Raw genomic sequence first — 26,131 nt, forward strand, 5'->3', positions numbered from 1 at the left:
AGAAGGCTTACTGCTTGAATTTGAGTTCTGGAAGAGGATATATTTAAGTATGAGGGAGTCTGAAGGGTTAACCCTATGCTGGGGGGTGGGGAGGGCAAGGCAGCTAGACAGTGGATTACCGTTCTCAGAAGGGAGAATTAGACATAGAGAATTTGCACCTTCAGGATGTGCCTAGGGAACCCAAGATTGGAGCAGTGACTGGACTCTATGCAAACTTTGGAGGCTTAAAACACTCAAGGATCCAGAGGCTTGGATCTCCTCACAGCAGTCTGGAGGATGGCCAGGAGAAGGCGCCCAACTGGATCTTTGAAACTCCCAATGAGCTTAAAGTTGGACATGTAAATGTATCTTCCAAATAAGCCCCCTCACAATCCACTGGCAAAAATCTGATTCTTGCAACACACATGCTCAGACCAATGGCCACACCCTCTGGTTCCCCAATTGCTATAATCAGTTTATACAATGTCAATTCTAAAAGGTCACACATTTGAAATTTCTGAGGCAACAGGAAATATGAAAAACAAGGTGTTTATTTTAACCCAACTAGCTTTACTGAACTATTTAACATTATAAAAATGAGTATCATTCAGTACTATTATGCATCTTTACTTCTGAATGTTTTAAATATATTTTATCCTGTCTCAAAAGTGTCAATTTGTCATAGAATTTAGTGTGTGTTTACCAGAGAAATCAGAGTTCTGTTGCATAACTAGGATCTCACAGGTCTCAGAATAACAGAGTCAAAAGAGAATAAATGTTATGGAAAATACTGCCTTACCAAATTCAGTATGTGGCTCAGATACAAGATCCCTGTAAAGTTCAAAAACAATTGCAGTGGTAGCATCATTGAACAAAGACTCTCCTTTAATTAGATTAATGACGATTTTTGAAAGACCTTAAAAAAAGAAAATAGAACAAATCTATCTTTCTCCACTGGTTCCGGACTTGCAAGAGCTATGCAGAGCAAAGCAAATGCATCCATCACACTGAGGAAATTTAAACTTAAATCCCTGGAAATATTCATTTTTAGGAGGAGGTTCACGAGATTTCACAATTTAGTGAAAGGGGTTCGCGGGCTGTTAAAGTTTGGGAACCACTGAGACAGATGGAGCCAGGAGGCTCTTCTCATAACAATCGTGGTTGCTATGAATCTCGCTGATGAACGAAGGGCATCTTGTAATGCTGTTCTGGTTATCAGTGGACCCTCTGTGATGATCAATTTGTACTGTACTTTTTTGTTGTCTGGAATAAAGTCAGTAAATTCAGAGAGACTTGTGTAGTTATTTTGGTCATACTTTGCCAATAAGGCTTTGTAGTTGTAAGGTTGCAGCAGAATATGCTTAATTGTAAGGTCACAGCAGAATATGCTTTGTGGCCGAAAAGGTTGAGCCATTTCCAGTCTATGTCTTATGGGGTGTTTCTGTAGTTATATTGTCTACCCCGTTCATTGACTGCGTCGATCACCAATGAATTCGGCGTCGGATGCGAAAAGAGGAATTCAGTGCCCTTTGCACATAGTACTTTTTATCAGACATCTTACAGGTAGGTGGAATCGTTGCAGGGGTTTGCCAGAGCAACTTCACAGGGTCCATAATTGCATCATTCATGGGAAGGGCAATTTTAGATGAGGTCAATGTGTGTAATATATCTACTAACTTGTGTTGAGATTCCTGGACCTCTTCCTGATTGAGATGTCCAGTTAAGTGACAACTCTCTTGTAGAGGACTTGAAATTATTTAGAATTATCATTTGTGGAGGGAAGTGGGGGCGTAATTGTGTTGTCTGGTGAGGATGAGAAGTGGACTTCAGGTGGATCATCTTGGTCAGAGAATTCCTCCTCCTCTTCAGCCCCCTGTTCAGAGGTGCCGGGTGGTCCCTGTGGTGTTGGTAAAGGTGCTTGATGTGTGTCAGCTGTGGGAAGACTGACAGATACCCACAACAACAACAGGGTGTATGTAGCCCATGGGTTCCAAAATGCCCATTGTGGTTGGAAGGGCATAGCGGGCATCCAGGGTTGCCTGTACCACAGCTGGTTCGGAAGGTTAGTAGGATAGCCCTTGTACAGAGGGGCATGCATGATGGGAGCAGCCACAGGGGAGGAATGTTGTGGAGAGCGCCCAGCATCCTCATCTCCATCTTCACTCGAGAATTGTGGAGCAGAAAGAGGTGCTGCGGGTACCAAGGTACCATCGGTGCTGAGGATGGGAGATTCCAGTACTGACAAGACAGAGAGGTCTTTGTGGCAGAGGAATTGCTGCGATGTGCCCGGTACCTGTACCGTTGGTGTGATAGGAAATGGTACCGTGTGCTGAAGACAGCTTGTTGCTAACGCTGTGTTACTGGACAGTGAGATGGTGGCAGCATTAGTAGCAGGGACACTGAGATGCTCAGTACCGATTGTGTATTTGTGTCCAGCAGTACCGCAGCATGGGGTTTCATTTTCCTCTTGGTGCCTGTGATCGATCTTGGCTGCCTGGGAGCTTTCAGTTTCTTGGTACCAACGGTGCCGGAGGGACCAGCTGCTTCAGCCGCTGACATGTCCAGGAGCGTTTGCCTGTTAGCAGAGCGCCTTTTCTTGGCCAACTCCAAAGTTGGGGACGTGGTACCCCATTTTTTTGCTGCCTTCTTGGCAGGTTGATCAGGAGCCCGTGCCGTGGAGGAAAGGCCCTTGTCAGAGGCTGCGGTTGGCAATTTCTGGCCGGGTGGAATGCATTCCTCAGGCTCAGACATTGGGTGGAGAGACTTCTCCATGAGGAGAAGTTTCAGTTGGAGATCTCTTGCCTTTCTAGTGCAGGCTTTAAGTTTGTTACAGTGCGAGTACTTCAGTTGTGAGAGTGCCCTTCTGAGAGAGGTATAGAAAACCTGCAGGTAATAGAGCGTTTGAACCCTGGGAAACCAGGCACGCCCCTCAGGGGTGTACTCTCCCCGTAATGGGGAGGGGAGGTATGAATACCCATGCTGCTGCAGTTAAAAAAAAAAAAAGGAAACCTACAGCCCTATGAGGAGAAAATAAAATAACGGGGATAAAGTAGGAAGGCTAACTATTCTAACTGAAAACTAAAACTAAGGGAAAAGCTAAACTATTCCTAATCTGCAAGGCATTGCTAAGTGCTCTGACTTGAGCCAAAGGTGGTAGAGAAGGAACTGAGGGGGGATAGGTTGCACAGCACCAGTTAACCGCCTGAAGCAGAGAGAGACGGGGACCACTCATGTGCAACCCAACGAGCACTACTTCCTTAAGTCTCTGGCTATGAGCTTAGGGGTACATCGACACCTAAAGTGGAGCACCCACAGGGACATCACTCAAAAAAGAACTAGGAATTCAGAGGAGACAGTTGGGTGAAGTGGATGTAATGTCCACACCTGATTCTAATACTGAGTGAGAGGAAAATTAAGTAAGAGAGGATACAGCAATGGAGAAAGGAATAACAGTGAGGAGAAAACTGCACAACAACAACAAGATAGTGCCAATAGCAATGACACTAACAGCCAGGGAGGTGATATTGGCAGTGAAATCATTGCACCTAATCCATCGAGGAATCTGGATGAAGCCAAGCAGAAACAACTACGATGTCTGTACACCAATACAAGGATCCTAGGTAACAAAATGGAGAAACTAGATTTATTGGTGCAGGAAGAGAAACCAGATACTATAGAGATAACAGAAACATAGTAAAATAGCAGTCATAACTGGAGTACAGGTATTGAAGGGTATGTGCTGTTCAGGAAGGACAGAAATAAAGTTACAGGTTGTGGAGTAACATTGTGTATTAATGACAAGGTAAACTGTAAAGAAATTGGGAGTGATGGAATGGATAGAACGGAATCTGTTTGGATCAAAATCACTTTGGGGAAGAAAGATAATAGAGGCTCCACTGGGATAGTTCTTGGGGCTAGCTACAGACCCCCAGGATCCAATTAGGGATATGGATAGAGACTGTTAATTATGAGGAAATAGGGAGAAGAGAACTCTTTTCCAAAATACTCCTGAGATGTTAACTCTATTGTTTCTAGTTTGATCAGCTTGTCTACCTCCTGTCTACCTTTTGTAAGAATGATCTCTGAAAAGGGACTGAGAAGAAGGGTGATAGGAGGCAGGAATTGAAATTGAATGACATAACTATCCCTAATTACTAGAAGGACCCATCAATCTGTGGTGACTGCCATCCAAGCCTCCATGAAATAAGACAAGAACCAAAGAGTCGAGTCAATCCTTGTGGATTAGTCCAAGATCCTTGACCATCACATCAAATTTGATGCCTTTGTGTCTGACCTGACTGAGTAGTTAAGGAAGATAGTACTGAAACTTAATTCTTCTGATATCTAGAGCTCTTTCTAGATTGTTCGGAAGGCCTCTGGTGTTGGGAATATGAAAAAGAATAATGAGTGTTGCTATATCTGGAGAATGAAGATTAAGGATGAAACTGTTTCTTACTGAAAGAAGGATTGTATAAACCCAGTGATCTGAACACATATTTCAATGAATTTTATTTTAATGAATGCAAAAATTCATCAGTCTTGGCACTGAATAGATTCTGACCATCAAATGGCAAATCTTCAATAGACGCTTGCACTTCTGTTGGTAAAACCTGAGGGAGATAACCATGCTAATCATCATACCTGTAGCCACTGAACAAGCACTGGAATCAACAGCATCTAAAGCAGCTTAAAGAGAGGTTTTAGCAATAAGCTGTCCTTCACAAATAGCTTTAAACTCATCTCCATTCTTTGAGGGTAACTTGTCCTTAAACTCTGACAGCCTATCCCACTGCAGATAATCATATTTAGATAGCATGGCTTGATAATTTGCTATCCGGACCTGTAAAGATGCTGAGAAGTACATTTGCTTTCCAATAAGATCCAGTCTCTTGGCTTTTCTCTCTTTAGGGGTAGATTTCCCAGACTGTTTTGATCGTTTAGCTTTATGTACAGCGACAACCAGTAACAATGGAGCAGGGTGAGTATAATATGTACCTCAAATCCTTTAGATGGCATCCAATATCTATAACCAGCACATTTTTCAGTTGCTGGAATGGAGGCTGGGTAGCCCAGAGATCTTTTGCTGGATCCAATATTCCTTCATTAATAGGTAGTGCAATGCTGCTTTGGGATGCTGGCTGTAGAATATCAAAAAGTTAATATGCTAAAAACCCCTAGGTCCTTTTCTGAAGAAAACACTATCCGTGATACAAAAAAGCCCTTAGAACTACCCCCCAGGCAGACTGAAGAGTACAATCAACACAAATACAATCACCAGATGACACCACAGCTGTGTCGCTCCAAATAAAGATTTAAACACAGAATGGAAGGACTATGGCATGTCCTAATGCTGTTATGAAGCAGGAACATTGGTAATGGCATCTCCAAACTTCTTTTATTTATAAGGGGGATGTATTGTACATGAGCTACATATATCTGGGTACACTGTTACTTTAAAAGAGGCTCAGGAAGTGACTTATATACTAGGTTCTCTCTCTCTCTCTCTCTCTCTGTCTATATGTGGTGAGCTATGCTGCTGAGAACAGAGTATTAATACTGGAAAATGCTTGTTAATAAAAACTTTTATGTTTTTACCCTATCCTATGTAGATTTCTATTCCTGTGAGAAGTCTAATAAAAGACAATACAGTGATGTAGCCTCAATAGACCTCTGCTCTGATCACATATGGCAATTCTCATGTTTTTGATAAGACACAACACTGGTAGTGCAATCAAAGTGAATGAAGAGGACATATAGAAAATTGTACAGCCTTAAGTGGAACCTCAAAAGAGTTGCTTTCATTTTCCCGGGCAAGGGCCTGTAAATCCTGAATTATCTTGTCCTCTGTGTATGCTCTGGTGATGAAGTGGGAATTTTCTGTAATATTTTTATGAAACCTATGTGTGCTCCAGTTTCCCTTATATTTTGCATGGTTACCCAGTGAGAGAAAAAGGACTGTTTGCTCTCAGGGCAGGCTAAGAGACACAGGTATGAATGTTGCCCTAGCTGTCTGAGCCTGACTGGTTCGTTATAAAAGGACTGTCTGAGGTCAACCCCATGTCAATGGAACATCCAAGAATACAATGGAAAAGCCAATCACCATGGCATTGACACCTAGCAACCCATGACCAAGAGAGAGATTGATTTTGCCATCTCTCAGCAGGGAAGCTGAGCCCAATGCCCCAGCTCAAAAACAAAGGACTGGTAAGAGATAACAGTTGGTTGCTGGAAGGAGTCAGGGGCTTTCACCTGGGAGTTGAACAAGGTCAGACAGAAAGGAAGAGCCTGAACATGGGGGTTGAGTACAGCTTAGCTGGGCTTTGAGCTAACTAGACTGGACTTGGACTCTGCTTTGACCTTCATTTCTCTATGCCAACCTACAGATTTACTATTCTGTGTTCCACCTGACTAATAAACCCTACTCTTTTGACAACGCTGTTAGAGTGTCACTGCAGATACTTGGTGAGGTGCATTAATCCCTGAAGAGTGCATAAGTGTCTACCAGGAGTCTACCTCAGTATGACTTGCTGAACAGAGCTCACAATATGAAGCAGGAGTGCTGGAGCCACAGAGATTCAGTCTAAGAAGGCAGTGAGGCTGAGTGGCCTACCCTGAAGGAAGAGTGAGACTACTTGGGGTCTGGCACACGGAAGGGATTCCTCCAAAGCTGGGGGTGTAGCACCGATCCTGTGAATCCGTGACAGTTCCCCACCCTCTACAGTGAAAACTAATCAGGCTTTCAGCATGTTCTTTAGTCTTACCTTACCTCAAAGGGACATTTGGATAAGATCCAAGAATTATGCCTTATTTCGCATTGGATCCAGTGAGTGGTTCCATGAACTCAGAAAGAATTTTTTGAGATACATTCTCTGCAATTCTACCCAGGGGATACCAAGGCATAGCACAAGCAATTCTAGCCACTAGAGAGAATTGGCAATTGATGAATGCTGCTGGGAAACCATTCATGCAATAAATTTTTGGCTCACTGCAAATTTTAACCATTGCGGTAAAATTATGGCCAAAGCCATGCCTATTTTGACCCTTAGATGAGTGATTCTCTGTGCTGGGCTCTAAATAGTCATCTTGATTTTGAACAGCTATTGGGTTTGAATCATTTCTAGCATCTGAGGAGTTATGAATGGGGTCTCTTTCTCTAGACAAAGCACTGATGGACTGTCTTAAGAAAACACTATTTTCAAACAAAGATGCAAAACATACACATTCGAAAGCTTAGAAATTCAAAGTTAAGAGCCCACTTTTAAAATAAACATTCTAAAATACAGAATTCCAGTTCTCCAGATCTTCTAGGAGACCTTAAGCAAAACATGGAAGACAAGACTTCTTCATATTTAAAAACAACAAAAAGTGGGGCGGGATTGTTCAATTTTCTCAGGCTTTTTTTAGACAGCATAAAGAAGCAAAAAAGAGAAAAACCCCTATTGGAACCAAGGTTTACCCTTGAACAGCTGACACAATGTTAAACACATCTTGTTCCTGTCCATTTTGACTTTCAAATTCACATTTATCATCGTGCCAGTTAACAGGATTCCTTAAGGCTGTATTCTAACAGCCTAATTTGCTAGTGAACACAAGCCCTACAAAGGTTAACATCATAATCCTCCTGAGTGTGAGTTTTTTCTCTATCTTAGGCTCCTCAACCATATTAGTTTGACTTTGTGGGTAGTAGACCAATTTAATCAAATTAATTTATAAAATTAGCAAGATCCTCAAGATTGAAGATGCAGACTCTAAATCCCCAGAAACCCTCAAAAGAAATCTCCTTCAAATGAAAAATTTAAGGATCAATATTTTTCTATTCCTAAATATTTAAAAGATATTCATTTAGAGTGACTGCCTACAAGTTGGAAGAATATTTGTAAGCTCTGCCTCCTCATTATACAAATCTCTTAAGGAAAAAAAGGTCAAAATTTTATTTCTAAGGTGGACTCAGAAATGTCTTCCCATACCAAAAAGATGGCAACCTTGTGGAAGGGGTAATTTTATCTAAGGATCCTATATAATATAAATATCTTTCAAAATAGACCATGACACCTTCTTTTTAGCTTTATGTGCTGCTGTGGCTTGGTCATCGCTACAACTTGACTCTCCTGGATGCAAACTATTAAGATGCTCTCAAATTAAAATCTAAGGATAATAGAATCACGTATGAGAAACTTCAAAACATGTATAAGATTCTTCCTTATTTATGTTGCTTTTTGCATCATCACAAGATTCACATCTCATGCCCTTCTTCTCTCTTACACAGTGGCCAGAGGGAACATGTGGTTCCAGTCCTGAGAATTCAGAATGTCATCTCTAGAACCCATTCAAATCCAGGCCTCTTTTGTCAGAAGTTTTTGGGGGAAGCTTTAGCTACAGCTGCAGGGAAAAAAAAGTTTCAGATCTTAGCATGTTCCCTATGTTCAAAGAGATAAGGGACAGTCACTTTTACTTCAAGGTTAAGAATTTTAAGGGCTTTGGCAAAAATCACAAACAACTCTTTAGCTCCTTTCATTCCCTCAGAACGAAATGGACAAAAGCTTCCCTTATAAAACATTTGGTCTCCATCTATGTTATATTAATTGAAATATTTGTTTTAGTTACATTGTCACTGTATCACTCACTATGGGTTCTAAAGACAAAGGTCAGTAAAGAATGGTATTTTTTTAAGTTTGCTCTTGCCCTAAATATACTTTGGCTTCAATGACATTCAGGCGGAGGCTTTTGTTTTAGCTCACATTAACTTGTCTGAATCCAAAGCAGAGCTCATAATTAATAGCACCAGTTATATTTGGAGTGTTTTGATAATTTTTTTGTTGCTGTCCACCACATTCAATTTATAACTTCTGTTTTATTATTTTGGGGAGTCTTCCTCGATTGTTTACAAATGTTAGCACTTCATTTTTCCCAGTCCTCCTCCGCATTTTTGTTTTCAAGAATTTGATAAGCTCAAAAAATAGCAAGAGTGATGAAATACAGTATGTCTCAATTTCTGTACTATGTGCAAGATTATTTAAATCTCAAAATATACATACTTTCAAAACTGTTGGAAAAATTGACATACCAATGTTTTTCACGGAAGCCACAGAGAGGATAGGATCTGTTGTGCTAAGAATGGTTCCAAACAACATGCTAGCGTGCCAGTTCCAGTTATACTTATTGATTTTATAAGTTAACCATCCAATTAAAGTACAATTCAGCAAAAGGCCAGGAACTGAAAGTAGCAATATCTGTGAAGACAATTCATAAATGTATTATTAGATTTTAAAATATTCATAGATCCTATTGTATCACAAGATTATTCATTTTACATTCCCAGACAAAAACTATGTTACACTGGATTTAAGGTTTAGTGCATATAAGTAATTTAAGGGTACAAATATTATTGAGATATTATAATTATCCCATAAATAAGCATTACAAACCCTAGGAAATTCAGAGTTAAGGTTAAATTAATAGAAACCCAAACATGTTAAGAAATTAAAATAAACAGTTTTTAAGGCATGTGAACAACCTTAATTCCTCTTTGTGCAGCCACCCTGCAATAACCATACAATCACAAGTGGGTAATATCACTGCTTGTAGTGCTGGATTAAATTTAACTGATTTTTTTAAAACAGATTTTTTTTTTTTAATTCATGGCATCACTACAGGACAGAGTTAAGGTTGGATGGGTGGCTGAATTGTGAATTGCTTTTTGTGTTATTCTGGCCACTTCAAATGGTATCACCAATCCCCTGCTTATTCTTTTAACAGTTCAAAGAGGTTTCCCATCAAGTAAATTGTTAATGGGGGCTGTTTTAACTATCCTTTAGTCACCTATAGTAGTTTTAAACAAATATTGTAAAGCTGGAAGTTTTAATTTCTTTACCAGACTTGCAATCACAACTGCACTGGGATTTGAAGCAATAATCTGCATGTCAATATGAAGAACCCCCAATTTCCTAGTGCTACGGCAGGAGTTTACCAAAACAACTAGTCTCTCTAACAAATTACCAATATTCAGCCTACAATCTGATGTATTTAAGTGGCACTTCCTATACCCAGTCTGGTACCTTCCCCACAACATCCCTCAGACCCTGAACTGGGCACTAGAACCCAGGTGGTGTCTTCCCCTTCACCCTGCCATGTAGGTTTGAGAGAAAAGTGCAAAGGGAACAGCCAGAGACTCCAGCTAGTAGGGGCAGAATCAGTGACTGCACCCCTTTAGTTTTTTGAAGAACTTTCTACAGTTTTGACTGAACTTTTTTTTTTGCCCTGTGCTATTGTTCCAGCCCTCCTCCTCCACCTCCACCACAACCTCTTCACCTCAGCATCACTCCTCTAACCCTCTTCTCCCCTGTTCCCCTTACCCTCGTCCCTTCCTTGAGCTTATCCTTCCTTCTAACTAAACCCAGCAAAAGAAAAAAATAATAGAACTAATATGATGTTTTCTGCCATCACATTGTCCTCTCTGCTTGTATGTTATACCCTTTCCCCACCCTTCATATGTCTTGTCTATTTAGATTGTAAGCTCTTCAGAATAGGAACCATATTTTTGTTCTGTGTTAGTACAGCATCTAGCACAACATGGTCCAGGTCCATGACTAAAGCAACTAAATGGTACAGTACTATAAACAAACTTTTAGGCTCTTTTAGAACTTGCAGACTTCCATTAGAAGATACATGTGCTTCTCAGGAGATGGCATATTGGGTTCTGTCGTGTACAATGCCAATTTGGTCTGTGCATGCTTTCAGCTACTGAAAATTGAAAGGGCATTAAAATAATTTCCCAAACACCACCAAACTGCAGGAATCAAAGTTTTTTTTTTCCCCCCATCAGGGGCTGGATAACAGTTTCTTTGTTCAGATTTCATTTTGTTTTCTCTAATTTAAACATTTCTGTACAATTTCTTCAGCCAGTTTCTAACTGGCAGCTTTCACAGAAGAGTTTATATCTGAACTGAAAAAGCAAATACTGAAGTGCTGATATACATACTGATCACTTTGGGGAACATAGTCAATCTTTATCTATATAATAATTACATTAAAAAACCTTATGTTATAAGAATATTAAGATTGCACTCAAGAGTTAGGAAACACCAAAATTAAAGTTACTCATGCAATCCTAATTCAGCTCCCTTGTGCATACGTATTACAATACAGTCTTTATTTACCAGCTCTAGTGTCCACAATTCAAAAAACACCATCAAGCAGCCTCCAGGTACAGATTACAACCAGCTTAGTATTTACCATTCCAGGTGAGACATAAAGCAGGTGGCAATTGTCATATACTTAGGAAGCATCATTGACAGTGCTGGAGGATGCTTAAAAGATGTGGATACTTGCAAAGCAGCAGCTATTGTCATATTTCAGGCCTTTCTGTGGACTCTCTGGGGAAGTCTGGAGCCCAAGCAGCAGATCTACAGAATCATGGCTATACCAACTCCGTTATGTGGCAGCGAAATGTGAGCACTAAGGAAGGCCATAGAACACTAAATTGACATTTTTGATTCTTGTCTTCATCAGCTATTTCATACTAAATGGCAGTTCAAGATCAGAAATGAGGATATTCAAAGCTGAACCCAGCAACCATATCCATCAGCACTGATTCAGTTTCGGCAGCTTTCTTGGCATAGACACATTATTAGGATGGAAGACCAAAGTGTTTACACCAAGGAAATGCAGCTACACCACCAGCAATCAAGTGGCAGTGAAAAAGGTTCGATGTCATGCTAAGATTGCCAGCAATGGACATAAACTGAATATCAAGCATGACCACCTTAAGGACCTAGCTAGAGATCCATGTGGGTAGTGTGCTATCTGCAAGAAGGCTAAGTCCCCCTAGGATCTGCCACGATGATTACAGTGTGTCAAGAAGCATGTTGATAAATTGTAAAGGTTTCTGAGAAGAGCCACAAAAATGATTAAAGGGTTGGAAAACATATCTTACAATGATAGACTCAAGGATCTCAATCTATTTAACTTGGCAAAGAGAAGGTCACGGGATGACTTGATTTCAGGGGGGAAAATATTTGATAATGGGGGGAGGGATAGCTCAGTGGTTTGAGCATTGGCCTGCTGAACCCAGCATTGTGAGTTCAATCCTTGAGGGGGCCACTTAGGGATCTGGGGCAAAATCAGTACTTGGTCCTGCTAGTGAAGGCAGGGGGCTGGACTCAATGACCTTTCAGGGTCCCGTCCAGTTCTAGAAGATAGGTATATCTCCATATATTATTATTATTATAAACTAGCAAACAAAGGCATAACATGATACAAAGGCTGGAAGTTGAAGCTAGACAAATTGAGACTGGAAATAAGGTGTAAACTTTTAACAGTGAGGGTAATTAATGATTGGAACAATTTACCAAAGGTTGTGGTGGATTCTCTATCACTGGACATTTTTAACTCAAGAATGGATTTTTTTAAAGATGTGCTCTAGTTCAAACAGGAATTATTTCAGATAAGTTCTGTGGCCTGTATTATACAGGAGGACAGACTAGATGATCATAGTGGTCCCTTCTGGCCTTCAGATTTATGAATCTATGATTACATCCAATATTTTCTGTAAGACTCTACCTCATACAATACACAGGACAGACAGTTGTTCACTGAATGGGGAGCTAGTCAATATTCCTTTTTTATCCTCATCATTCAGTGTGTAATGCCATACATTGTTTGCTGCACACCATCCAAACCCTGCATTGAATATAATTATTCATTTCCTCATTGGCTTTTCTACAGTGGTGTCATCATAGTATCTTAACATTTTACAAATGTTAATGAACCTATCTTCACAAAACCCATGAGATAAGGTGAATATTATCCCTATTTTACACATGGGGAAACTCAGAGACAGAGATTAAAAACAAAACTGTCAAAAATGTCAGCTAATTTTGGGTGCCCATGAGATGCCTAGAGCTTTATTTTTTTCAGTGTACTTAGCATTTTAGAGCACTTATATCTTCAGAGCAGAGCTTCCATTGACCTCACTGGCGAGTTCTCAGCACTTCAGCAAATCAGACCCCTGTGTCTCATGCTGGGTACTCAGAAAATGATGAACACACCATGGACATCTATGAAAGTTTCTGTTTAAGTGATTTGCACTGCATCACAAAGAAGCTCTGGGGCATAGGCAGGGACAGAGTCCAGTTCTCCAGTGTGGCATTCAACTGTCTTAACCATGAGGCAATCCCTTCTCTTCCTGCAGTTCCCTTCCTCATTCATCACACACTTTCCAACCTCTGCAACAAATGAGGCAGGAATCCTACACACAAGATCTCCATTCAGCTAACATCCCGAATGAGTTCCCAAAGCACAGTCCATCAGGTGCACTAAATGAGGTAGGGATCCTGCAGAAAATATACTGTGAGATCATGTAACTAAAGACTGTACTAATGCATAAACAAGAGGGCCAATTAAGGTTGCATGAGCACACTTAATTCTATCATTTCCTAACTTTGCATACTGGTCTTTGCAATCTTAATATTCTTTTAAAAATCTTGGATGCAATTTCCTTTTTAAAAACCCATAAAACTGAAACGAACAAAAATTCCATTCTGTGGAACCATAATGATCCCCAATGCGGTCTTCAGCAGGATTGGGTTGATCTCTAGAGCCACAGCGTAGTCCTCTGTCACTTGAGTTATTGTAGTAACTGGTAGTAGTATAAGACTTTTCCATGTGAACCTGCCACTAGAGGGGATGGAGACACACTTGACCCAAAGGGTTTCACAACTATTTACTAGAAAGCAAAGGAATGTTGAGACTCAAGAATAATATGTTAAAATCTAAATTCTGTCGGGGAACATACCGGGTAGTAACTCGTGGTTACAGACTCTTCTGCCCCTGTCCCCCACAAGCCTTTCCCTGGCCCCTTCTGACCTATCCCCCACCACCTCAGTTCCTGCCCCTCTCTGGCATGGTCCATTTCCCCCCAGCTTAATTGCTACCTCTGTCCCCACTCATTGTGCCTATCGCCCTTATCCTTTGCTCCTTCCCCTCTCCTCCACTCCTTCACCGCATCTCTTTCCCTTATCACTTGTTCATATCTCCCCACATCATCTGTCCCTTGTTGTCCTGCTCCTGCTGCTATTCCCCTCCCCCCATGCTCCTAAATCCACCCCTGAGCTCCTGTGTGTCTCTGCCCTGCATATCTCACCCCCTCCACCTACACTCCTGATCCTTTTGCATTCAAGTTTGTCTGTTTCCTCCTCCTCACTGACTAGGTGCCAGCACCAGGAGCACTGAGAGCACGGGAAAGACAGTCTGCCTGCTCTCTGTCCACATACCCAATGCCAAGCAGCATCCAGCAGCCAAGAGGAGCAGTTTCAGGGAAAGTCCTGCTCATCCTTTCCAACCTTGAGATAGCGCATGCACAATCCGGTCAGCATATAGGAGTTGCAAGGGGACAGAGCATGCTCAGTGCAGACTGACTCTTTGGAGAATTTAGCTGTCAAACTCTAACTAGACTCCACTGAGCATGTGCCCAATTTGGGCAAATTTTCACAGACAAAGTAAAAGGCACAACTCTGACACCAGGGCAACCCTGCCCCAATGACAAATTTCAAGTATCTTGTTCCACAGCAGAGAGGTGCTAAGTTTTTCAATGAAAGAGTTGTAAGAATTATTCTTTTACATGGGCAAAACGTGTTTTTCCATAACCTTGTTCTTGGAAACAGCTTTATAATTGAAACTTGCCAGAAACGTTCCGTCTCATGCAGACCTCCCTGAAGAGATTGAATGGACATCTGACAGGGTGGTGAAGGAGAAAACAAGGTTTGGCAGAAGTCTCCTGAGGAGTATACTGGGTCTTTTACAGTGAAGTTGCCTCTAAGCTCTCTGTTGAGCAGATCTTTTCTAATACCCTCCCCCATAGACCTTAAGATCAGCACTGGAAAGACAGAGCAATTGAGGGCTGTGACCCACCCCAGTTCTCTCTCCCCAAGACCTCTCTTTTCTTCACTCCAGGTTGAGATAGGCACACTCCCAACTCACAGATGAGGTGGCACTACATTTAAAAGGTTAAAAGGTTTCTAAATTCTTATTGCCCCAATGAAGCTTTTCCTTTTCTTTTTAAAATGTATAATGTATACCAAACCATTGCACCACTTTACAGCAAAGAAAAACAAGGACACAATTACCTCTTATCTTTTCCATATAATAATGGACTCTAATAGGAAATTTCTGAAATCACATCTTACCTGCCAAAATGATTTCCGAAATATATAAAAATCCATTTCAAAAGCAGCAGTAAATATTATAACAGGTGTGAACATATGAAGAAACAGGATCGGATCAATCTCTGCAATGTATTCTGTCAAAATAGTAAACTGACAATACAAAAGAAGGTAAAGTACACTTATTAAGTGATTTCTGGAAAAAAATAATATATATTATGGAATTGGGGGGGAAATTAAAATTTTTCTATCTGTAAATCTGCAAGGATATTAAGTAATCATCATTCTGGACCAACTGGTTTCTCTTTGCTGTTCAAACTGTCAAGACAATATGATCAATCAACGACTTCTAAATATTTGTCATTCTCCTCTCACCAAATTGCACTGTCTCTTTTAACAATTTGGACCAATGGGCTCCAAGTAACAGTGCGCACAGGTTCCCCAGCTGGGGAGGAAAAGGCAATTACAAAATGACAATGCTCAGCACCCACCTAAGGCAAAGCATCTGTGAAACGGACAGTAAAAGTCAGTAGTGCCTTGTAACAAATATATGTAGACTGCCAGATGACGGCCTTGCACAACTCTTTCACAGAAGGCCTTTCCCTCTAAACCTAGGAACCTAGTATGAAAGATACCTGTGGAGAAAACATTGCAGTTTTATATACAGAAATAAATGATGGTTATCAGAGTTCTTTGAGATGGACTCTGCATATTCACATTCTTGGGATGCACCAACCAGTGCAGCTTGGATGGTGGAACCTGCTGATACAGTGTCCATTAGAGCACACATGCACCCCTCCTTCTCCTTCCCTCATCATTCAAGCACATTCTGAGGAGGAGGCTATAAAAGGGGGCATGGTGCCAGAAAAGGGGAAGGCAGACTGGGAATATGAATATGCAGAGTCTACCTCAAACAACTCCACCTACATGCAAGTAACTTTCATTTCTCCTTCAAGTGTCCTCTGCATATTTTTATTCTTGGGATCATTTGGCAAGCAGTAAATAAAAAGGTAGAGGGACACGGGATCCTCCTAATTAAAGATTGACCCACTTGGTCCACAATCATTGACTTTGTACAAGGTGGCACACCATCCCTTCAGATTGTCATCTGTGGCAATTTATCTACTGCAGGTTGGTCAAGGGAATGCACATTCCTGAATAGGTTGTCAGAGACCTCCTCCTACTGTAATAACTCTTTAATTGCTAGGGATAGATGGCTGGGATGTGAAAGAGAATGGAATGGTTGATCCCACCGAGTGACGAATAAGTGAAAAATTGGCCAATCACAAGAGAATTACCCAGTGTAGAGAGATCGTCTCATGGTGGAGAACTGATTTAGTGGCCCAATGCGCCCCCATCAGCACCTGCTTTTGGCATGATCCCTAGCCTCTGGCAGCCGGTAAACCTTACAGAAGCCCAAAGGCTGTTCTAAGTTACATTGGAAAACTAGAGTAGTACACCATAGGCCCAAGTTCAAGGAAGCGCAAAGGGCATCTTTGCATGCCACATCCACCCCTGAACTACACACCCCTCAGTTTTAGCAAAGCATCTATGCGAGTATCCGGATCCCTCCCTATTTCTGTGATTATCTGAGCCAAATACTTTGGGAACAGAAATGTCTTTTCCTGAATCTGCCCAAACAAGTACTCCCATCCTTCTGTCAATCCTTGTTCTAGTAGTCCCCTGCAGGGTCCAGGGAGCTCAGTAGGGGATTACTAAAGTCTTGTGGTTCTAGATATTTGCTTCATTAACAAATCCTTTATCAGAACTGAAATGTCTGATGAAGTATGCCTCCTCTGAGGAGAAAGAGGATATAAGAGGAGGAAGAGAAGATGGTTTAACCTTCCTCTCAGAGACCATGGACCTTTTAAAGCTTTTCCTCTCAATCTTAACCTACATTAGAGTGTGTGGATGGAGAAACAGAGAAGTGAGAGGACAAAGAAAGGAGGTAAGCAGACCTGCATAGGGAAGTGAAGTAGCCTTAACACTGAATGGGACTTTGGATTGATAACCTGACCACTAAGGAGAGGATGTCTGGATAAATCACCTCCATAAAACATTTCTTACATGATTAATAAGCCCTTTGGCATCCTAAAGCCCATGTTTTATGGTAAGAGTCTGATAGGAACATCCCCTGGCACTCCTGTGGAAAGAAGGAAAACTACAGTACTGAGAAATGTGGCGTCCCCAGTCTCAGCAAATGAAACTCTCTGATGTGTGTCCCGAGTTTACTGGGACTTTCGAGGGGAAGAGGGGTTGAAATGCTGTGGTATTCCACAGTGTCAGGTTGGCCTCTGTGATGAGTGGAGGAGCTGGAGCATTCAGTCCAGTAAGGCGAACTTGCAGACAAGTAAGGGGCTCTCTTTAAAGTGCTGCCAGCTCTAGAGGAGCACAAACGCCAAAAGTGGGATCACTGGTGCACAGTGTGGAGGATTTTTCAAAATATGCCACCTATCCTGAGAAGTAAAGGGGGAGGTTGAATTCCTAATGTTGACAAAGGTGGTGGTCTCACCACTGGAAGCCTGAGATGAACGGGAGACAGAATCTCCTGGTTTCTGACAGCTACCATGGGTCTTGCTGTTAGAAACTCTTCTGCCTGCCCTGTGAGAAAGAACTTCCAAGACTGCTCCAACTGTTTGCAAGGGAGAGCAAGAAGGGGATTCAGAATGATGACAATATGAGCCTGCTGCTAAGGAAATTTGTGTTTAGCGATGCCTGTCGCATTTTCTGCCTAACCAACTAGCTGATTGCTCAACAAAGAGCCACAGGAGTCAAGGCTCAAAAAGGATCTTCTGCCTGGAGTCAAGGCAGAAAACAAAATGAGAAAAGCACAGGAGAGAGTCTGCAGAAACTGAAGCTGGGCAGGGAGAAAATACCTTGGAAGCTAGTGAGTGGCCACTCTGTTTAACTGCAGTGAGAAATCTATTAGAACAGAATGTTGTATAATTTTTCAAGATTTCTAATTATAAACATAAGTAATTACACTAAAATTATAATCATGAAAGAAGCATCATTATCTTTTAGGTCTAAAATTTGACTTAAAAGTGTTAAAGCACAGTAGGTAATGGCCTATTGACTCAAATACCTAATTAAAAAAATCCACCATTCTATCACAACAAATTTTTAAAAATACTAACAAATCATTGCATTACTTATTCCTCATCATACAAGATTTTTGTTCTGTTGATGCATATGCAGAGATGCAGCAACAGTTTAGTGTGTTACTGTGGTCTAAACATAAATTTAAGACAGAGCGATGGTTGGGTAATAAAACCCATCTCTACCACTAATTTGCTGTGTTGCAGAGTGAAATTATTTAAATCATCCATTTTAATCACAATTTAAATCAGCAAACAGGAAACCTTGATTTAATCATTGATTTTAATCTTCTTCTGCATTTGTACTTTTTAGTTATTTTCCTAAAGAAAGGATAATTCTCATTAGTTGGTAACCATTAAAACATGTTGATGTGCAACTAAATATAACCTTTAAACTACATCTGGTGTTTCTTTTTACTAAACAGAAGGACACACTATATCTATACACATTTAAGCAATTATATAGCTTATCTTACATTTATTCACATTTCTTACTTACTAGATGATGATTAATTTTTTTACTTGTGATTTGTGTCAAGCTCTATTTGGAAATTTGAATTCAATTAAAAATGCACAAAAATGGCATTTTACAACATTTTTCGTAGTTAACTAAAACTACTCTACATGTGTTGGATACACAAGAAAAAATATTATCAAATCCTGTTTTAAATTTAAAACTAACTGATTTATTAAACAAAGTATTATCTGTAGGTTATTTAAATGAACTGAATATTTCTGGTCACCAATGTCCTTCAGGATTTTAGATATAGTAGATCTCATCCTTTTACATCTAGTTTTTATTCACAAGCTTTTCTACTTTTTTCTTCAGTTGGTTTCTTAACTTTAAATGAACTAGTCATTGAACTGAACTAGGTGAATAAACCCAAATGTTCTCTCTGCACCTACAGAAGAGGCTCAAAAACTGGTTCAGCACTTCAACAAACTCAGGTTACAAGTGCTTAGTTAGTAACTTCCACCAATTCAGTGGTTTGACTTTCTTTGAAACTTTAACAGCAAACATGTACTGCTTAATATTAATATTTTAATTTCTTTTAAATTATTTAATTGATTTTTGTAAGTTTAGGCCTTAACATATGTTGTTATAATTTCAAAGAGGTTTACTTTAAAAAATAAACCAGTATTTAATTTTTAAAAAATCACAATTATATATATATATATAAAAAGTAAAACCTTTTTTTTTTTTTTTTTAATAAAATCATTTTTATCCACCCCACTGTGTGGCCTAAAACTTGTCATAGCCTCACTGTTTTTCAGTTCCTCTATCTGTAGTTACATATCTGCAGTACCTTGTAGAGCTGTTGGGAGGATTACTATATTTATGACATGAGGAAAAAGGTAAATCACTACACAAGTGCTTTATACGCAGCTTTCCAAATAGGGATTTCAAATTTTTTTTATTAGTAGGCTGATTTCTCTTTAGCACAAGTATGGAACACATGTTTTTAATAATAGTAAAGTCAACAAACATCATTCTACCACACACGTTAAGAGTAATTTCTAGTAATCCAATTGTATCACCCCCAGTTTTATTTATAATTAAAAAAAAATTATTGACTTATTCCTGTTTTACTTCAGTTTTCAGGTTGTGAGATAAGAAACAATTACACTTTTGTCACTTTATTCCACTGACATTTCTTCAGTAAACTGTTCATGAATAGGCCCCCAAATGTGTAACAGTAAGCACATAATCTATTGTTTATGTGCAGTAATGAAAAGTGAGGTTTTACCAAAATGATTTTTTCCATAACAGGCAGTCCAGAAACTATACTTTGCAATTACAGTGCCTACCATCTGAGGATCTCAAAATGATTTATAAATATTCAGTATACTATAGAAGACCCTATGAACTAAGTAACTATTATCCTTATCCCACAAATGACGAAATTGGGACAATTGTGGGCGAAAGCCAGATCTCGAAGCCTAGATTGGAACTTTAACCTCCAGACCAACAGTTCTCAAATATTTTGATATCATGAACTACTACTTAATAGAAAGAGCGTTCTTGCAAACCCACCCCATTCACAATTATAAGGTCTACCTCCCCTCTCATTGACAATCTCATAGCATCCCTGTGCCAGCTACAGAAATATCTTGTATGGAAAACTAGTATTAAGTATGTATTTTTAGCTGCCTCTGAATGTTGTTTAGTATCTGGAAACAAGGATAGCCATATAGGATAGTGTTCTATGGTCCACCGTTTGGGAACCCCTGCACTAAACTAAACTCTCTCTCTATTTATAACCCTGTGGGGTGAAAAAAACCAACAAACCAAACAAAAAACCCATGTGTTGCCTTATGGCCCACATTAATAACGGTTATAGTTACTAAATATACAGTACCTCCTTTACAAAGTAGCCCACTACTCCAAGGAGAACTCCAATCGAACAAAGAATTAAATTAATAGGAAAGTTTGATTCCTTCAGAATGGTCCTCAACAGAGCTGGAAATAAAAAGAGATTATTATACATAAAAATAATATCATTGTATATAATTTCAAAACATGCATCTCTGCTCAGAAACAGCCCAGCAGATCTGACCTGAAATTCTCCTGTACCTGCTACTTGATTTTAGGTTTGAAAACAGGCTAATATAAGACTTGTGGAAATTTACATTTAACATGCATAAACTCAATGTTCAACCAGTACTTATTTTCATATCCAGTACACAACTGCATGTATGTTCCTAGTTCAAGGTCTTGGTCTGACTGGTAAGCACTAATCAGAATCGGTATTTCCCTTCGGCTCAAATGTACAAAGTGAGACAAGCATAACAAAAAGCACTCACTATATCTGCCAATGATATTTTATATTTTCTTCCTTCCCCCTTCCATTTTCTATATCTCGAATTGATTACCTCAATACAACACCAAAATGTTTTATGGACATCTGAAAGTGTTTAACCAAATGGGGTTTTGAATAAACAGCAAAACAATCCAACGTGTGAATTCACTTTAGGGAAGGTATATAGTGAAAACAGATTACGCAAATCCCATAACGGGGATCTGCAGAGGCAATTTCTGAAGAAGTGTTTCAGTTAACTAGGATAGTGTTATTCAGCATTTAATTGTGCAATAAAGCCAATTACTTGCTTCTTTTTCCTATTTTCAATATCAAGTCTAGTTGAAAATACACCAATGAAAATATACCAGTAAAAAGTCTAACCAACAAGAGCCATATTAGCACCTCCCCAAAAACATTTGCCAAAGTTACATGTAACCAAATTCCAAATAGCCTTGTACTGTAGCATCTGAGTATATTATTATTAAGTTCATGTGCTGCATCCCTAACAGTAGAGGACTAAAATCAAATAGCACAAGATAAAAGTTAAGCATTATATGGTACTGCAACAACACAAAAAAGTTCCTCCAGACATCTTCAAAATGAGCATGGTAATATGGGTAAAAGTTCTATAGGTATCATGGGCACCTAATACCTTCTTGAGCCTCAATTAAGGAAAAAAACCCAACAGCATCCATCTAAAAATGCAGACAAAATGAGAGACCTGGCCAGCTACAGTCCACACAGAGTGCTGCTTCATCAATATACATCAGTGAACTTATGATTTCCATAGCCGTCAGGTTATGAAATACAAAATCATAACAGAACAAGCTAGACTAATGGTAAGAAGACTAATTGTTGCTATCAAATGGGCACATTTACAGTTCTTCCAGCTGTCACAGACTTAGTTATGCATCTTTCATATATCAGAATTTGGAAGGAGTATGTAATATATTTGGGGTGGGAAGCACACGTCTGTGTGATTATTTCACATGTGGTATTCACCAATAGTTAACATGCAACTATACACATCCAGTTCCTCAGTAAGGTGTGCCTGTTCAAGAGACAGGGCTTCTCTACACAGAGCAGCAAGGCACACTAGGAGTGGTGTGATTTCTAAAGCACACTAACTTGTTGCACATTAATTGGTCTGTGTAGTCAACCCTGCTAGTGCAGTTTTTAAAAAACCCAACACATTACTGTGCTGTAGAAATCATACCCCTGTAGGGCACATTACCCCTCCTTGTAGATATGTCCTTAGAGTCAAGTACTTTTGTTCTATTTTTCTGAGTATTTTCATGTGAAAATGTGAACCATTTTCACACTTGAATGTATTGATATTAAGAGCATGGGTAAATTTCCTGTGGTTTAGCATGCACATCTGGGAAATGACTCTACCTTTCCAAACTGTTAACTCATGTTTGTGGTATAAGGAAATATTCTCCGGAAAGTGTCTGTCTGATATTCTTAATTGTTGATATTTGTAATCTTTCCATTAACAAAAGTATAGCTATTATACACAGGAGCAGGTCTAACCACCTTCCTAGTACAGTGGCTTTGGCTCTGCAGTAACTGCTGTGCACCCATTATTTTTTTACAGAATAGCAACAACTTTTGCACCTGACACAGATGAGGAACACAAAGATTTGGAATAGAGTTGTGTGGAGACAAAAACACCCCTTTTTGGTTGAATCATGCCTGCTTCTGCAGAAACTCTGGCCTTGATCCAGATATGATGGATATCCATCACAAATCTCTTTTCTGTTTATGGGAGGAGGACTATTTCTGCCTTGAAATTAAGCTTATTTACATTACACATCTCAAATCCACCTCATGGATTTTACAGAATTATTTCACCCTAAGTGATGTTTATAATTCATATAAGATATAAATATGAAAAGAAAAAAAGTTAGTTATGTATTTTTGTGCCCAAGTAAATCCTGATAAAAATTAAACGGTTATTTTAAAACTGGACCTGAACTGTCAATTGTGTCTTCCAGTGTTACTTCCTTGAATCTGTGATTACTTTTAATTTTAACACTTATTTTTAAAGAAACCAAATAAGGAGAAATAAAAAAAATCCTCATTTTAGCTTAAGAAGAGAAAATTAAAGTTCAGAGCCAACACAACTAGAAAATGGGAGGTTTTGCCTTTGCTTTATAATGTGACTTTCTGCAAAGAAGGAGACCATTTATTCAAAATCTGGGCTGCTGTTCCTCACTACACTTTTGCAGGCAGCTTCACCCTTATAGTTTGTTAAGCTTCACGTCCCCAACAGGGGACTTATAAGAAGTCCTCTCTCTCCGCCACACTTAATTCAGAACTCTGAAATATGCCACTAGACTTCCAGACAGGTACTCTCCTTCGCAGAAAATCAATGAACAAAGTTAAACCAAAATCTCCCATTAGAAGAGGAGCCCACCAGTCTGGATTCTGTGCTATAAGTAGTAGCACCCCAGGTAAACCTGGGACAGGCTTACTAAGATAACAGAACTAGGGAGTGCCTTGGACCATGGTCCTGAGACCCTTCCTTCAAAGAGCCAAGTCTGCTGACATGTTGACATTACTTGTCATTTCACAGTCAAAGTAATAGACTGAATGCCAGGTTTTTGCATGGCAGATCACCTCCACAGAAGCTGATTTTTTCCACCAACAAAGTAGTGATGACTCTAAAGGAATTAGCCCTTATACCCAGAAAATAAAAAGCACCTCAGACCATGCAGTCTTCCTTAACTTAAGTAACACTGGCACTTCCCTCCCCCCTTCTTTGCGACCTGAAAAGCAAAAAGGGGAGCCTGATTAGCATAAATCCACCATGTCAGTGAACTTCATGAACTCTGAATGCTGGCATAAAGCCAAAAGTTAAAGTGATTACTAAAACTACTCTTGGCCTATAGTTAAGTGGAAGTATTTTAGATACAACATGTATGTGCAGGTAGAAGTCTTTTAGCGCTCTAGATGCAAGAAAGTCTCAAGGTTCTACCGCTTCTATAGTCTAGGTTGTCTCCATCATGAAATTCCTGTAGATCACAAAAGGAGACACAGCAGATCTCAGACATACTGAAACCGCATTATCATTCTGGAACCAAAGAGAACAGACTAGTATGTCTAGAATAGGCCATAAAACTTCACTGTTTCCTTCTTCGCTGGCTGGCTAAGAGACACTAAACTGGATAAATCTGTAAGAACCAGAAATCAGAGAATGGAAGATCTTGAAGTATCCTTATGAGATACCAGAAAGCGGTCAGTCAGGGCCAGCCTCAGGGGTGGGTGACATGGGAGACTGCCCAGGGTGGTCATGAGGGTGCTGTCTGAGTGCTGCAAGCTGGCAGGCTTGGGCTGCAGGAGTGGGGTAAGTGCATGCGAACAGAGATAAAAGGTGAAACTAGTCAAAGTGAGAAGTTACAGCCTAGATGATGTCATAATGCAATTAGGTCTGATCCATTTCCAATAATTAACCACAGACTTCGCTGACACACATGCTGAGATGGACTGGTATCACACAGGCCAAGCAGGTGATTTTCTATTCCCAGAGGTCTGCAAGGTTCACTTGGGTTGGGAGGAACAAGTCGTGCTACATTCATCCAATATGTGACTATACCTGCTTGCTATCATTTCAATATTAGGAGCCCTGAAGCAGGGCCGGCTCCAGGCACCAGCCCACCAAGCTTGTGCTTGGGGCGGCACCTGGAGGGGGGCGGCGCGGTGCGGTGCTCCGGCCGCCGGGGAGAGCGGGGCCACGGCCGGGGCTCACCGCCCTCCCCCCGGCGCTCTGGCCGCCGGGGAGAGTGGAGCACCGGCCGGCACTCCGCCCTCCTCCCAGGGCTCCGGCCGCCCTCCCCCCCAGCGCCCTCCCCCTGACCGCTGGGGAGAGCGGAGCCCCGGCCGGGGCTCGCCGCCCTCCCCCGGGCTTCTGGCCGCCAGGGAGAGTGGCGCCCCGGCCGGGGTTCGCCGCCCTCCCCCCAGCGCTCTGGTCGCCGGGGAGAGCGGAGCCCCAGCCGGGCACTCCGCCCTCCTCCCAGGGCTCCGGCCGCCCTCCCCCCCGGTGCCCTCCCCCCGACCGCCGGGGAGAGCGGAGCCCCAGGCGGGGCTCGCCGCCCTCCCCCAGGGGCTCCGGCCGCCCCCCCCCCATCCTCCCCTGCCGCGCTGCGGAGGGGCGCGGGGGGGGGGGGGGCGGCCGGAGGCTTTTTTGCCTGGGGCAGCAAAAAAGCCAGAGCCGGCCTGCCCTGAAGTGTCTTACCTCCCAGGGCACAGCTCACAAACACCAGCAGCACAACGAATGGCGGCTTCGTCCGTACGATATGGTATTGTCCATGGAACTTGGTCTCCACCGAGAAAAAGCTGCTGTTTATGGCGCTCATCCTGCCTGAGCCCCGTGTCACTCAATTCACTGGGCTCACAGCCAGCACCCCCCACCCCCGAGTGGAGAGACGGGGCACCACGGCACTGGCCTAAGTCCTAGCTGGGCCTTCTCACTGCAAGGATGGATTCCCCACTTGCCCACTGCAAAGGCTCAGCGCAGGTCCTGGGAGCCCTTCTCCCACCCAGTCCTCAGAAGGAGGTGGCGAGGGGCCGTCCCAGGAGCCGGATCCCTCCGCGGGCAGCGCCCCAGCTCAACCTTTCCTGTTACCACAGGGTCCACCAGAGCCCTCTCTCAGTTAGTTTCAGGCCCGGCCTACTTTGGGTGTACTGAGCATGCTCACCCGAACTGAGCATGCCCAGTAACCTTCGTTGTAGCCACTGCCCTCTCTCTGCCCTTACTTCTGCTTAAGATTTGCTGCCTCCTCTTTGGGGGGGGGGTTAAAAGGATTAAGGGGGGCAAATCGCAGCGGGGGAGCTGTCAGGGTCTGAGCAGGGGGCAGAATTTTACTGGCCTGCGGGGTTCAAGCTACTGTAGCTAGCGGCAGAAGAGGGGCCGAAGGGGAAAAATTGGTGGTGGGGGATGAGAGCCGGGGTTAAGTCGGGGGGGGCGGGAGACACTGCCAGACCCTGTGCGGGTACAAAACCCCCGTTTAGGGGGGGGGGGGGGACAGTGACCCCGTGGGATGAGCCACCCACTGTGCTCACTAATCTAGGGGTGTGGGTGGGGGGGGGCAGA

At 41.5% G+C, this 26,131-nt stretch overlaps 1 protein-coding gene across 1 annotated transcript in view; it reads right to left on the bottom strand.

Annotated features, from left to right (window-relative positions):
• LOC101942014 (solute carrier family 9 member C1-like) overlaps window positions 1-25,812 on the bottom strand; it is a 28,360-nt gene extending 2,548 nt beyond the window's left edge. Inside the window, exons 1-4 of the mRNA XM_065591948.1 lie at window positions 25,274-25,812; window positions 20,596-20,696; window positions 15,162-15,290; window positions 9,044-9,209 (exon numbers count right to left, since the gene is read on the bottom strand). Coding sequence (XP_065448020.1) covers window positions 9,044-9,209; window positions 15,162-15,290; window positions 20,596-20,696; window positions 25,274-25,394 — 517 coding nt within the window. The 5' untranslated portion in view covers window positions 25,395-25,812. The remainder of the gene's footprint in view (window positions 1-9,043; window positions 9,210-15,161; window positions 15,291-20,595; window positions 20,697-25,273) is intronic.
• Between the last annotated feature and the right edge of the window lie 319 nt (window positions 25,813-26,131).

The sequence above is a fragment of the Chrysemys picta genome, chromosome 4, assembly GCF_011386835.1.
Source record: "Chrysemys picta bellii isolate R12L10 chromosome 4, ASM1138683v2, whole genome shotgun sequence".
NCBI lineage: Eukaryota > Metazoa > Chordata > Testudines > Emydidae > Chrysemys > Chrysemys picta.